We start from the raw sequence: 14,117 nt of genomic DNA, 5'->3' as shown, positions 1-14,117 counted from the left end.
TTTCCACTCACATGTACCCTTCCACCAATTGTACTTTGGTGTAGATTGGAGGTGTTTTAAGATGTCATTTCAGCTTATGAGTGTTTGTTGCTGTTGGGGATGAGTTGGCAGTGTTTCAAGAGTGATTTACCTCACTGTCCAGCCCCATAGCAGCAAGTTTATTACGTATTGCAGCAATTTATTACATCTAATAAATCATTGTAGACACTGAATGCTAGTACCACTAATGAGTTTCGTATAAGCTTTGATTATTGTACTCACCCCACTGAATAAGCGGTTATTCTGCTTTATAAATGGAATATGTGGAAGTTTGTAATGTTTCCTTTGAACAAGTAGATGGTTTGATTCTTGCTTACCCCATCCATTGAACAAGGCATTATTTTTTGTATTAAAATTTCCCACTGAAAAAGTGAAAGTGCCCTCTTTGTTTTGCCCACTAAATAAAGTGATTGGTTGCAATCGCACCCCATTTAACAAATGGTTGTGTACTTACTTTTACTACGCATATACACCCCACTGAATAAGTCGTATTGGTTGGCTGGTCATCCAGTGCTCTCTATTTCAGTTGCAACATTCAATTTAATTGTATAGTCCTTAACATCATATGCTCTCACCTTGACCATCTCAGGAACTAGGTGATTAGAAAGTGGAAGGGATGTTCCATTGCATACAACATTGCAGTTGGTTAATAATTTCCCAAAAAAAAATATTACAGATGTATATTACAAAAACCTTGATGACAAATTAAAGAGAGCTTTTTAATGTGTTTTCCAAAGAAAACAACAATGCAAATTTCTCAGATCTTCTTTGCAAACTGCAATCTTTGAGTTGCCTTTGTTGAAGTGCCAATAAACAGAATAAAGAGTCACAAGCAAGTTAATATTATAAATAATTATACACATAAAAAAACCTTAACGAGGCATATTTAAGAGGGATTTTTAATATGAATTAATCCAGAAAAAAATACAGATCCTCTCTAAAAAGTGTAATCTTTGAGCTGCCTTTGTTAAAGTGCCAATAAATAGAGTAAACAGTCACAAGCAAGTTAATATTATAAATAATTATACATATAAAGAAACCTTGATGAGACAAATTTTAGAGATGATCTTTGATGGGCATTTAGCCTTAGAATGTGGTCTCCAAGATTTGGTTAGTACAGAAAGCTTTAACAAACATGGAGTGACCTGGTTGAATTTGAAAGAATAGATACTTCCCGATAGTGGTGATCAAGAAAAAAGAATGATAAGGGCAATTTTCCTGCCAACTTTTTTATTCATTAAACCACTGTGCCTTCGAATTTTGTTTTCAACGATGGCAACTATGCATATTTTGATGTATTTGGTGTAGCTTTTAAATCATAGATATGATTTTGTTGATTGATAAAGTCAACACAAATAAGATGTACTGTTGACATTTCACAGATAATTTATATCCTTGTTCAAATTCAGCAGTACACCCATTGTAATCAATCATAACACTTCAAACTCCCCAAAAACTAGGTGGATTATGCTTAATTTCTTGATCAAAAGCTTTTAAGTTTTGATTTTTCAAGCTTGATTAGCATTCCATGTTGATCGTTTTTATACCATCAACACAGTTTCCCAGGCAATTGCAAGCACATAATACAACACGATTCAATGGCACCACCACATAAAGTGTAACTCTTTGGCCAACTTCCAAACTTATCAAGTAAACCAATTTTCCTCACTTCCAGTGTTGATTTTTGACCTGTATCTGAAAACTTCAAATGATACTCCCCCACTATACATTATACGGCATAGGTGATCCCCCATGTAGATAGCCTAAAAGGGCTGTAAAGAGTATCTTATCAAGACCATCCATTTCACCCCATATTGAACCAATTTAGTCAAAAACAGAACTAAATTTTCTCAATAAAAAATGAAGCATCAGAAATTCTTGGGAGCTATCAATGTCAAGCTTCTTCAAAACTAATAGTTTTCTAATAGATAATTGATGATCTAAAAGGGCCTTAAAAACGCTTATCAAGATTTGCCTATAGCGCACCATAATCAGCCAATTTTGTCAGAAAGAGCAATATTTTCTCAGTCAAAATTGTAACATCAGAAATTCCCAGGAGCTAATATCTTAGAATTCAAGTGTCCATGAAAAATTATTAATTTTTTAAGTTTGACAAATAAAACCCTCGTACAAAATTTTAAATGTCCCATACATCTGACTTGAAGTGATGATTTTCAATATTAAAATTCATATTTATTATTTAAATTAGTCTTCTTGGTTATTTTATATTATAAATTGTGTAGCCTTTATTTTGTGTTTTCTATTCAGCATCTAATTTCCTCAGTGGTGTTTTCTGTTAAGACAGATATAACCATCCAACTTTACTTCAACACAACATAGAATTTACAATTGATTGCTCCTTGTTTCTGTTGGCATTCTACACTCTAATGAGAATAGTTAGTTGATGTTGTCATTGATGGCAACCAACTGGCAACCCACCGGCAATAGGTTTCTACATGCACCGGCATCACAAACTTCATACACTGGCAGACACCGGCACCGGCAGGCGCTTACACCGGCATTCAGATTACATCGACAACAAAGCATACCAGTACTCCAGCCGACATGGGATAAAGTTTTGTTTACATGAATTGTTTTGTAAATGTAATTATCTTTTGTAAGCCGACTTGGTATATTGTAAAAGACTCATATATGTATGAGATCTTATAGATCATTTTGTAAGGAATGAATGAGAGAGAGAGAGGATAAAAGATAGTTGTTTAGTAGCAGCGAAGATTTTTGGTTATGGTATCTATCTGAGCTTAAACCGGTACTGAACCTGGCATTAGAGATGCTGTTTTGAGCAGTACATTGTATTGGATTTAATAATCCATTTTGTAATCAGTGAGACTCTTCTTTGAGCAATGAACTCTAGGCTGTTGGCCTCCCTGGATGTGCAGGCCCCTATTGTAAGTAGTATTTATTCATTGGCCAGTGAGTAAATATTGTGGGTCACAAATCCCACCGAAGTTTTTTCCACACTGGGTTTCCTGATTAAAATATCTTGTGTTATGGTGTGTTTCTATGCTGTCTCTATTATTTCTGTTTACTGCATTAATTCTTGTTTACCGGTACACTGTTTTGGGTGGAAAATTTATTAACAAGTTTAAATATTCTAACCACCGATTAGACACTGATTCACCCCCCCCCTCTCAGTGTCTGTGGGACTGTCATTGAATCTAACAGTTTCAGATTTCCAAAATTCTGTTTTTTTTGCAAGTGTGATGGATGTAACCTTTAATTTACCAGTGTCTGCAATTTTATGTTATGGAATCCACATCTTCGAATTTGAACTTCTATCACCATCCAGTAATCTAGCAACTCCACTATTTAACCACGTTTGGTCAAAGTAATGTAGTTATAAATTAGACCATGAATTTCCCAACTAGTATCCAAATAAAATTGTATTCTTGTCACAAAAAAAAAGGAATTTAACCTTTTTGATATAAAACTGAATACCATTGCCACAGATATACTAAATGTTGCAGTGATTTCCAATCACTTGTCCCTTGACACAGATATTTACTGAGTCAAAAGATCCAAGAGACAACAGAATTTGACGCATTTTTCACTTAATAATATATGAAGGGTCTTGCCTTTCAAATTAAGAGTTAACAAATGCAAATACGAAAAAAATATAACTTTCATTAAAGAGGATCTATACACTGAACATATTCAAATTCCATAGCTTCTGACATAAGAAGAAGAAGAATTCTTTATCTAATAAAGAATGTTTGAAGCTTGATCCCCTCCTAGAAGAATGCCTTAGGCCCTTAAGATCTTAAAATAATTTCTTGAAAGAAGAGTACAGACCAAAGTACAGCTGCTAGCAAAGGTTATCATTTACTTGCTGATTAACAACTATAATTTGCATCCAGAAATTTGTGATACATTTAGTGCAAACCAGCATTGTAGACACACACAAAGTGCACCTCAAATTTTGAATATGCATCTGCCAGATGGAAAAGTAACCCCAGAAACCAATATCTACGTACAGGTCCAACTAGCATATTCAGCCTTGACCTCCCTGAAATAAAGAAAATATATAACAAGAATGCAACGTAAGGCAGTATCTAACATAAAAACACTGATTAGAAATCTTCACAAACAGTAACAAACCATCTCTTGAGAGAAGTATAACTCACAATTATCTTAGGCATCATGACCATGATCCAAGATACCCCATACAAGAAGAGAGATAATGTAACAGCTGCGAGAGTATTATGTAGAAGTCGCTTGCTATCTTGACTTGGAATAAATACAGATTTTAGTAAGTTTGTCAACTCAAAGAGTCGGTGTGATATCTACAAAAAAAAAGAGTTAAAGAGTTAAAATGGGCTTGGTAAAATATACATAGAATCATTTTGCACTGCAAAACAAATCACGTATGTCATATTACAAAGTTAGTAATGTTAATTTCAAAGGACAATATCAAGCCCATAAGAATTATGCCACTATTACATACTAAAGAGTTCATCACTCATAATTGCACATGAATGGATAGAAGTTTCAAGTTAAATACCAGTACATAAACTGCAGTAGTAAACATGAAGTTAAGCATTGGATAGCCTGAAATAATTGAAAGTAACCACCGAGGTTGTCCATTGGGTGTTCCAGTTCTGCACATTGCAAAATTATTAAAATTGCTTAAGGCTGAAATAGATGCAAAATATTTCTAAAACAGCAAGCCAGTTCCTCACCTCAACCAAATGTGGAATTGAGCAATGTACGTCTCCAAAGTTACTTTTCCAAGCCATCTGTATCCTTGAAAATGTTACATCCACAGTGATGACAGCCTAATATATATGTGTGTGTGCGTGCGTGCATGCATGCAAAGAAACAAAACTAAAGCCACTTTGCTTATATAATTTGTTTCTCCAACAAAATCAGATAGGCTACTTACGCAAAGAGGGTCGACCAGAAACAACGAAACTGTTGTGTCACATTCCGAAGGCAAACGTAAACACTGAATACAAGAAATAAAGATAAGAAAATGGTTAAGGGCCTAAACTGGATATCAAACTGCATCAATAGAATCAGTGCTATAAATAAAGTACTGCAGTATTTGAAAGCAAATGTATGCACCAAATGATTAATACAGAAAATAGAGACATGTAATAGTAAGAATTAAACAAGACTTCAATTTTACATCAGAGAAATCTGTATGATACATTACAACAAGTTTGTGAAGGCAAATGTATAGCCATAAACTAATAAAAGAATATAAAGAAATTCAATGGTAAAGACCTAAACCAACTTCAAAATGTGCATGAGTAATATCAGTACCATGAAGTAATGCAAGATTTGGAAAGCAAATGTTTACACAGAATATAGCAAATAAAAACATGAAATATAGAAAAACTTAAACCAGCTTCAAATTTACATCAGTGGAATCAGAATCATGCATTACTGCAAGAGTGTGAAGGTAAATGTATAAGAAGTTTATAAGCTGAATACAGTAAAATATAGACATCCTGTTAAGGCTCTAAACCAGACTTACAAATTTACATCAGTAGAATCAATATAATAAGTTAATAACTGTTGTGCAAGAATTCAAAATAATGATATTGACTGAATACAGAAAATAAAGGCACAGCAAGTGAGGTGCTAAAATCAGCTTCAAGTTTGCATCGGTGAAACCAGTATCATATAGTGCTGCAAGATTCTTTTAACATATACATATCAAAAAAGCTCCTTTCTACGTACGTTATGGGTATCCATGATGTGTACGGATGATATTTGTTATATGTAGCCTTGTCCAGTTTATATACATGTTCATACCACAAATATCCAACCTGCAAAAAGACATAAGCTGCATAAGATGGAAAGTGACTACAGAAATAAGGCACTTCGTTTCTTGCTTGCCTATCAAAGAGATAGAATCAAAAAATGGGGCATTCAGACTGCTAACCACTAAACAAGCTGTCACAAGGCTTGCTTTGATGAACAGTCTTATCTTTACTTCCATTTCCTCCAGTTTCTCCATCCATCTTTCAACCTGTATATCAAATTCAACTATTTTAAGATAAATGCAAGAAAAAATTTATTATTAATTGTAGAAACAAAACAAAGCTTATTTATACAAATGGAAATATGACAATATAAGGAAGCTTGTATATGCAATGTTTGGAGTACAATGTTGCAAGGACGTCAAAAATGCAACGATTTCTGCCAACATATGAACTTACTGTAGGATGATAGTAAGCATAAATCATTCCAATGATCCAGATATAGCGATCAAGGCCCGACCTGAATTGCCATTCATGCAAGCGTGGATACTGTGGCTTCTTTGGATTTGGATCAGAATATCCTGTATTATTATAATATGTCAAAGCATATAAAATCAACTTGAGGAATCTTGCCAATAAGATCAACTTATGAATATATACAATAACCTAAAATGGTAAACAAATTTCAGAACTGTTGGACTTTGCACACACAAATATACTATTCATCTAGCATGTTACTCACCCAAAAGAAATGTCAAGGGACTCCAGATGAGATCAAACATGCCCGGAATTTCCCAAACCACAACTACCACTAAAAAGCAAGATGCAATCTTTACTGCCATAACTGAACCAATTTCATTGTATTTGTTGAAAATTCCCAGGGCACCATACACCATTAGGGTAAAAAGCGTGTGCATTGGACATATATAGTACAGCATGTAGTCATCATTGAGTACAATGCAGCAAAATATAACAAGGAAGTTGAGGCGCCACATCATCTGCAAATTAGAAATTAAGTATACTATATAAATCAAGAGTATATTCACAAGAAGTAGCACTTTTTTTAGGAAAATGCTATTGTAAAACCACTAAAAGAGCACGTTCTACACAGACAAAAGCAGCAAATTATTTAGATATAAAGATGCATACCTGTACAAACCGTGCAAGGCTGAAATCTTTTCTCACATAATAATAAGAAAAATTCCCAAATCCCGTCATCCAAACATATGCAGCAATAAATATACGAATTGCATTATAAATCTCTGTTGCTGCAAAATAGTGATACATCAAGAATAACACCTGCAAATAAAAAGAGAAATTGATTACAAAGTGTCTCATTCATGTAAAAAGTGTTAAAATCAATCCTAAGTATTTAGTTGAGAATTTTGAGAATAAATAGGAAGTTCCCTAAGGTCTATGATTGTTAACAATTTGATTATTTGAATAAGTGTTTTTTAATCACGCTATAATCTGAAACACAGATGATATAAAAAATGTTCATTGTAATCGTAAAACAGGAATATCTATTATTAATTTATTTCCAGTTTTCCACAAGGTCAAGTCCGCAGGGGTTGGGGTGACATTCCGGGCATCCCAGGGACTTCGGATCTGGAAGGGATGTCTCCTTTTCAGGACTGTACAGCTTGCTCCAATTGGTGCATAAATATAAAAATGTAACTTTTAAGGAAAAATATGTTAAAAACACCTCAACATAAAAAACCTAAAATAAGGATTGTTTTTTAAAATGCAGAACATTGTATTTACTTTTGAGACTTTCAGCTCGTTTTGGTTCCATCTCCAGATTTTGGGAAAAAAATACCATACGGGAAACTCAGAGAAAACACTGATTATTTCTCCAGACATCGGTAGTGCAGAATAAAATGTTACTTCTGTGCCCCAGATCTGCTGGAGAGATGAAAGGAAAATTCTTCCTCTAACAGAAGATATGCTGGAGAAATGAAAGGAAAAATCTCACTCAACAGAAGATCTAATACAATGAGCTTAAGTAAATTTGACAAAATATGTATACAATCTTCCATGTATCAACTCCTGTGCCCCAGCTCTGCCATAAAAATAAAAGAAAATTTTCTACTCTGATGGGAGGTCTACAGGAGAGATGGAAGAAAAACTTACTCTAACAGGAGGATTAAAGAAGAAATCTCTCTCTAACAGAAATCTAAACAATGAGCTTAAATAAATCTGAAATAATATGTATACAATTTTCTCTGTTTAAACTCATGGCAGTATATGTCTATACGTTTCCTGTGGCACTATTCATCCATTTTCCTAGAGTTATATGTTATCTAAATGAGCATAAAGGTAATGGTGTCTGACTACTCCCTTGTGTACTTAATGGCATAAAAAGCATAGGGAGTAACAATAATGGCACAAATTTGGAAAGAATTGAATCACCAATCCAAGCACAAGTGGCTGTATACCAGAAAATACAGCAAAAGCTTCACTGAAACAAGACAAAGCCCAACTGAAAAATGATAAATTGAGCTCACAGAGAAGGCAACCCAACTGAAAAATGACAAAATTGAGCTCTCAGACAAGGCACTTAAATGTCATCTCAATGACAAGTCAATTGGAGAAAGATTGGCGAGTCAATTGAGAAAGATGCCACAGCCAGGAGGATGAAATCAGTCTGGAAAAACAACAAAATTGGATCTCTTGATGGTTTTCCTACTAAAGGTTACTTCACAATAATCTCTATGTCCTCCAAATACACAAATTGGGTTTCCACGAGAAAGCATGATTCTATCCAGACCTGGGTCTCCTGATAGGAAATGGATAGCAGGTCTTTGCTTTAAAAGAATCAGTTAAGTTCCTATACGAAACAGATTAAATAGGTTGCCCTTTTGATTTTAGAACCCATGCACCCTCCAGTTGATTGCTAATTTAATGGGATCTCTTATAATCACTCACGACACAAAAGGTTGGTTTAAGAGGGGCAAACACATGAATGTGTGTCTGCCTCGACCTGGATAACCCACAGCTTACAGAAATAGAAATTGAAGTAGGTGAGGATGTTGGACACAGCAAATTGATTGTGAATGTCAAATGTCTTCCCTTTGGCTGTGGAGTTTTACCAACTGTATGGATATATCTCAAACCCAACAGAGCTTGGTCCAGCCAAGAGAAAAAAGACAGAAGCAGACGACGAAATAACAATGTGGTTGGAAAACAAAAGGACAACCAAAAACCTTCTTCCCCACAAATATTAAATAATTTGCACTATGGGAAGATAAATACCCCATATGCAGGAAGTTGTAGCAGGTCCAAAGGAGTTTTGTAATAAACCCGCCCACCCTCAATACATTGAAGTTTTGAACAAGTTGAGGAGGACCTCCAGGGGAGCAACGAACATTGTCAAATCAATGTAGAGTTGCAATCTTCTAAATAATAAAAGTAAGAGCACTAATGACTACATAAGAAGCAGAATGACTACAAAAGGAAGCTATGGAAACGATAGAGCACTAATGAGATGTTGCTACCATCTGTAATAGGTATGTCACAGAAGATGGATTGATATGATAGTTTAAGCCTTAAAGGTCCAAAGGGAATATACAGGGTTTTCAAAAATTAGTGTCTATGCCCCCAATGGCTCCCTCCTGAAACAGCAACACTGGGATAAATCTTTATCCCTACATTAAAATTCAAGACAAAATCATGCTTTGGAGACAATCTCAATTGCACTAAAATGATAGAGAAGAGGTAAGGCACAGATCAAGAACAATAGACTCAAAAAGGTTTCAAGTCTGGAGGCCTTTTCTGACAACTCATGGGATATCCAGTCTGGTCCAACAGCAATGCAGGCTTTTGCTATATTGCTGAAAGACTGGACATGATGGTAGCTTCGGCAAAGCTGGCTAGATTATACCTAGTTATTGGAGGCAGGTATTTTGAAAGCTTCTAGATCAGAAAACACACCCATACAATTATCTCCATTGGGAAAGAAAGGTCATCAGGAAGAAGTCCATTCAGGTTCAAACTAATGTAGCTAAAGGACCCGTTATATGAATTTGTGGCTAACTAGTAGAATGAACATATCTGATAAAAGTCCCAAAGGTTATAACCTATCTTGCAAGCTTGAAAAATGGCAGAAGCCACTTGAAAATAATTCATTACCAAATTTTGCACAAAACATTTCCATAGAATTGATCCATAAAAAAAAATTAATGAGAAGATCTAGATGCTCAATCCATTCGAAAAGAAAGAATCCCCCACCAAATCTATATGATGTCCTCTTATGAGAGGAAATATTTTGGAGCCAGGCTTCCAGAGAATTGGAGCTATGGGAAGGAGACAGGCACACCAGATTCTTCCATCAATAAACAGTAGCTAGAAGAAACATTAATGACATCTCATCTTTGGTCAACTCCAATAGGGAAAGAATTTACACTCACCCTAAACCCTAGGCAAGTCAATTAACAAAATTATAAGAAAGATAATGGCAATTCATCTAAATGTCTTCCAAATATCATCTTTAAGAGGCAGGGGTGTTTGTTCGTGGCAGACATTAACATCCAAGATTGAGTGATCATCATTATGAACTTTTGACCGTGGACAACAGAAATAAAGGCCAAACTAGAAAGCCCTTCAAAACCAATTTGGTTGTCTGCGCCCCTCAAGTAATTTTGGATGGCATTATTTTCTTATATGACTGGTACAGTTTAAGAAACCGAGCATATAAAGAATGAAAATGAGTTTCATGTTGATCAGATTATCACTAAGTTGTTGAATCAGGTACAGGTATGGGAGAATGGGTATGTGGGTATGAAATGCCTGTACGGCAAAAAAAAAATTGGGGATTGGATACATTTTCAGTACGTTCATACAAAAATTATATATATGTATATGTGTGTGTGTGTGTGGGGCTAAAAAATAGAATTAAGTTTACAATGTCATATACCAATACATATGCTAAACAAAACCATTACAAATTTCAAATTTTGAAACATAACATACTAATTTAAATTCAGTTTTCAATATCAAAAAGATCAAACTAGAATCTCATGATAGATAAGTTCTGAGTTCACTAATCAGCACTGTAGTTCTTAAAAATATCAAAAAGACCAAACTAGAATCACTAAACATTTTGGAAATATTTCAGTATCTAAAAACACGAACCTTGCATGCACCCACAGAAGATTCGTTTCAGATTCCGATTCTGGTACGTTTTGTACTAGGAATTGCCTGAAAAATCCCATGATTCAGCAACGTAGGATTATCGGCATGAGATCAAATCTTATGGCCTTCATCTTTGTTTCTTCAATATGAGAAGATGACTGAATTTTGTGTGCTTTTGTCTTTAGGTCATTGGGCAAAACCCATGGTATATACCAAACATGTGCCACAGTCTGACCAATCAAAATTTCCTTGCAAGTTTTCTCTATTAATATGAAATTTGTCTGAAACCGCTATCTAACATACAATCAAGCAGATGATGGATTGGTACTTGAACATAATTTTCTATTCCAATTTCAATTTTTTGTTGTTTATATTCTCGACAAATATTTACTTGTCTTTCTTCTTCTTTATCCTCTTTCATAGTGACATTCATAGCCTTCAAGACCATGACTCATAACACTAGTCATTATTCTATTCTTTCACTTGTCCTAGAGAAAGATATAAAGGTCCAACCTGTCCTCTTGCCAAAAAAATTTGATCAACACCAAAGTCTATAAAGTAATTTATTTAAAAATCGTCATTCCTGAAAACTTTGAAATCTAAACAATAATTTGGCTTTTGCAAATGGGCTTTACTTGGCTCAAGTCTTATGGACTATTTAAATCACTATAACTAAAAATAATAAAATATTATACACCGGCATGCAATTAAATTATTTTATGGAATCAGTTGGATGAATGGTTACCAAACTATCACAAAAAAAGTAGGAATGTAACAAGAACTATTGATGATAAAACCATAACAATAGTTAAGTGCTCTTAGAAGTATCTAGTAGGAAGTGGAACAATCAAACTTAGATACTTATTTATAATCATAGTTACCAGGAGACCCGTCTCCTACCCCTAGAGACCCGTACCGGTACCGGAGACATCTCGGGAAACTTCTTGACGCATAAGGTGCTTTTGGCTGCCGTCTCCTATCATCTCCAAAGTCTCCCAACCAAAAATTGGCGTCTCCTCATAGAAAACTTAGGGCAAAATGCAGTAAAAAGGCAAAAAAATTAAGAAAACAAATAAGATAAGCTTGCAGCAAAGCAAAGTTGTAGGGAAATGACTAATAAGGAAACTGTTCCGTAGGAAGACAAAAATCCATGCAAAGTTATAGTGATCGGATCTATTGACAATAGACTTTTTGAGAGGACAGATTTCTTATCATTGTAATAGTCTAAAGAGAAATTGCCTTTAGTATTTAGCCGACAATATTGAGTGTGCTCAACATCTATATTACCTTACTTTCACTAAACAATTTAGACTAGCTATGGTATCAGCAATATAAGCAATTTTAATTTCAATTATTGTTCAATTTTTAAGTTAATGTTAAACTTTACCACTGTTCTTGTTTTCAAAGTTCTGTCATGATATGTTTTGGAAATTATTAAATTATATTTAAAAAAATTGGCATCTCCAAGTACCCCCGTCTCCTATTTTTGAATATTAGTTGTACCAGTACCGGTACCAGTCTCCGGAGTCTCCAAGTACCCCCGTCTCCTAGTAACCTTGTTTATAATCCAATCATTGTGGGTGTTTATGTTTGACCTCACATTCTTTTTGTAATATACGAAATAAAATTGTACTTCACATATTTTAGTAAGATACTAATTCCTCAAAAATATAATTCAAGGGATACCCAATGTAACCCCTTCTCATTATTAAAGCCAGTTTCTTAACTCATCGATCCCATAATTGTCTATGGAACTTTGGCATCAATAACACCTTTTCTTTCTGAAATAAAAATTATCCCTTCTTCATGCTATTGTCCTAATATTTGGTTTCAAAGTTAATCTCAAATGATTGTGCTCATTTTTCGCTTGTACAAAAAATACCTAAATGATCAATCTATCTCAAATACGAGATGGAAGAAGCAGTATAAACTATAAACAATAACAAGTCAAAAACAAAATCAAATTACAAAAAATTGCTAAATGATCAATTGAACGTTTTTATTTGCATACCAAAGAAGCGATCAGACAAAGGAGAAATAATAAGAAACAAATTATACTGAACAAAAGTCAAGTCAGGAGCAGTTGAATAATTTAACTACAGAACAAGAATGGGAATTGTTTGCAGGGTTTGTGGAGTGGCCTATCAGTGGTGAGGGGAGGTCAATATCTATTTTTTAAGAATGATCCTTAACGTTGTTGAGCCAGATGAGCATTATGAAAATGATTTTCAATATTAATAGTATACGCATATAGGAACTAGGGCATCCTAATACTCTTATGAAAAACACTTTGCATGCATGGCTACTGAGACTTGAAGTAAACATATTGAACTAGTGGCTAGCCTATGCCTTCAAATTTCCTGAATGGCTGAAATAGGAAGATATGCTAATAAAGAATAATCCCTCACAGTTGTATACAAATGCTCTCTCTTGGTTATAGCATGTCCAAGAAAAAAAAACAGCTATTTTTTTGGCATCTGGACAAAGCTATAGAAATTTGCTAGCTGAAATTTTAGTTATTTAGGATGAAACAAGCAGCCACACATGTAATGTTGATACTTTTGAGACCCCAGACTGTTTCTCATAGAAATATCTGTAAACAGAACATAAATATTAAAAATAACCATTATAACAATGTTATCTGATGTCCAACAAAAGAGACACCGCTATTTGTTTGGGGTCTGGATAAAGCTGTAGAAATTTGCTGACTGATATTGAAGCTACATACTGCCAAAAACCTAGAATAGCTTGTCATAGGAAAGGATGAAATAGAGAGGAGCACAGGAAACTTAATGTTTTGGGACTCTAGATACATTTTATCACAGAAAGTCTGTACAGAGAATATAAAATACTAAAATAAATCATAATATCAATGTTATGACACTTCTATTAAAAAAAAAGTAAAGCACATCAAATTAATCAAAATATCACACATTTATAAATTCATGATTTAACCATAGATTTAAGTCCAATTGGTGCGAAAGCTGTGCTGACAAAAGCCCACCACATTTCAGTCCCTGCTATGTTCAGTTGGAGCTAGGTTCAATTCCCAGATGACCATGACAAAAAGGATTCCCCTGTCACAGCCTTGAAATGGAATGGATTAAAAAAATAATCTTTAAAAAATCATGATTTCTGATTTGTGTACTTAGTTTGGTTTTTTATTTTTTTGTTTTTTGTTTATTAAAATGTCAGCAGACCTCTGTTGTGGGTTCA

At 34.4% G+C, this 14,117-nt stretch overlaps 1 protein-coding gene across 4 annotated transcripts in view; it reads right to left on the bottom strand.

Moving 5' to 3' along the window:
- Window positions 1-3,664: 3,664 nt before the first annotated feature.
- The window catches only part of LOC131064822 (protein REDUCED WALL ACETYLATION 3), a 34,187-nt gene continuing 23,734 nt past the window's right edge, over window positions 3,665-14,117 (bottom strand). For all 4 annotated transcript variants that reach the window (XM_057999115.2, XM_057999105.2, XM_057999123.2 and 1 more), the window contains 10 exons: window positions 6,918-7,067; window positions 6,511-6,766; window positions 6,228-6,349; window positions 5,951-6,037; window positions 5,746-5,834; window positions 4,943-5,005; window positions 4,740-4,796; window positions 4,562-4,658; window positions 4,185-4,343; window positions 3,665-4,066 (listed from right to left, as the gene is read on the bottom strand). In XM_057999115.2, the coding sequence (XP_057855098.2) occupies window positions 4,052-4,066; window positions 4,185-4,343; window positions 4,562-4,658; window positions 4,740-4,796; window positions 4,943-5,005; window positions 5,746-5,834; window positions 5,951-6,037; window positions 6,228-6,349; window positions 6,511-6,766; window positions 6,918-7,067 (1,095 nt within the window). In that variant the 3' untranslated portion in view covers window positions 3,665-4,051. The remainder of the gene's footprint in view (window positions 4,067-4,184; window positions 4,344-4,561; window positions 4,659-4,739; window positions 4,797-4,942; window positions 5,006-5,745; window positions 5,835-5,950; window positions 6,038-6,227; window positions 6,350-6,510; window positions 6,767-6,917; window positions 7,068-14,117) is intronic.

This window comes from Cryptomeria japonica, chromosome 1, assembly GCF_030272615.1.
Source record: "Cryptomeria japonica chromosome 1, Sugi_1.0, whole genome shotgun sequence".
NCBI lineage: Eukaryota > Viridiplantae > Streptophyta > Pinopsida > Cupressales > Cupressaceae > Cryptomeria > Cryptomeria japonica.
The sequence above is the reverse complement of the archived record's forward strand: the minus strand, read 5'-3'. Positions and strand labels throughout refer to the sequence as shown.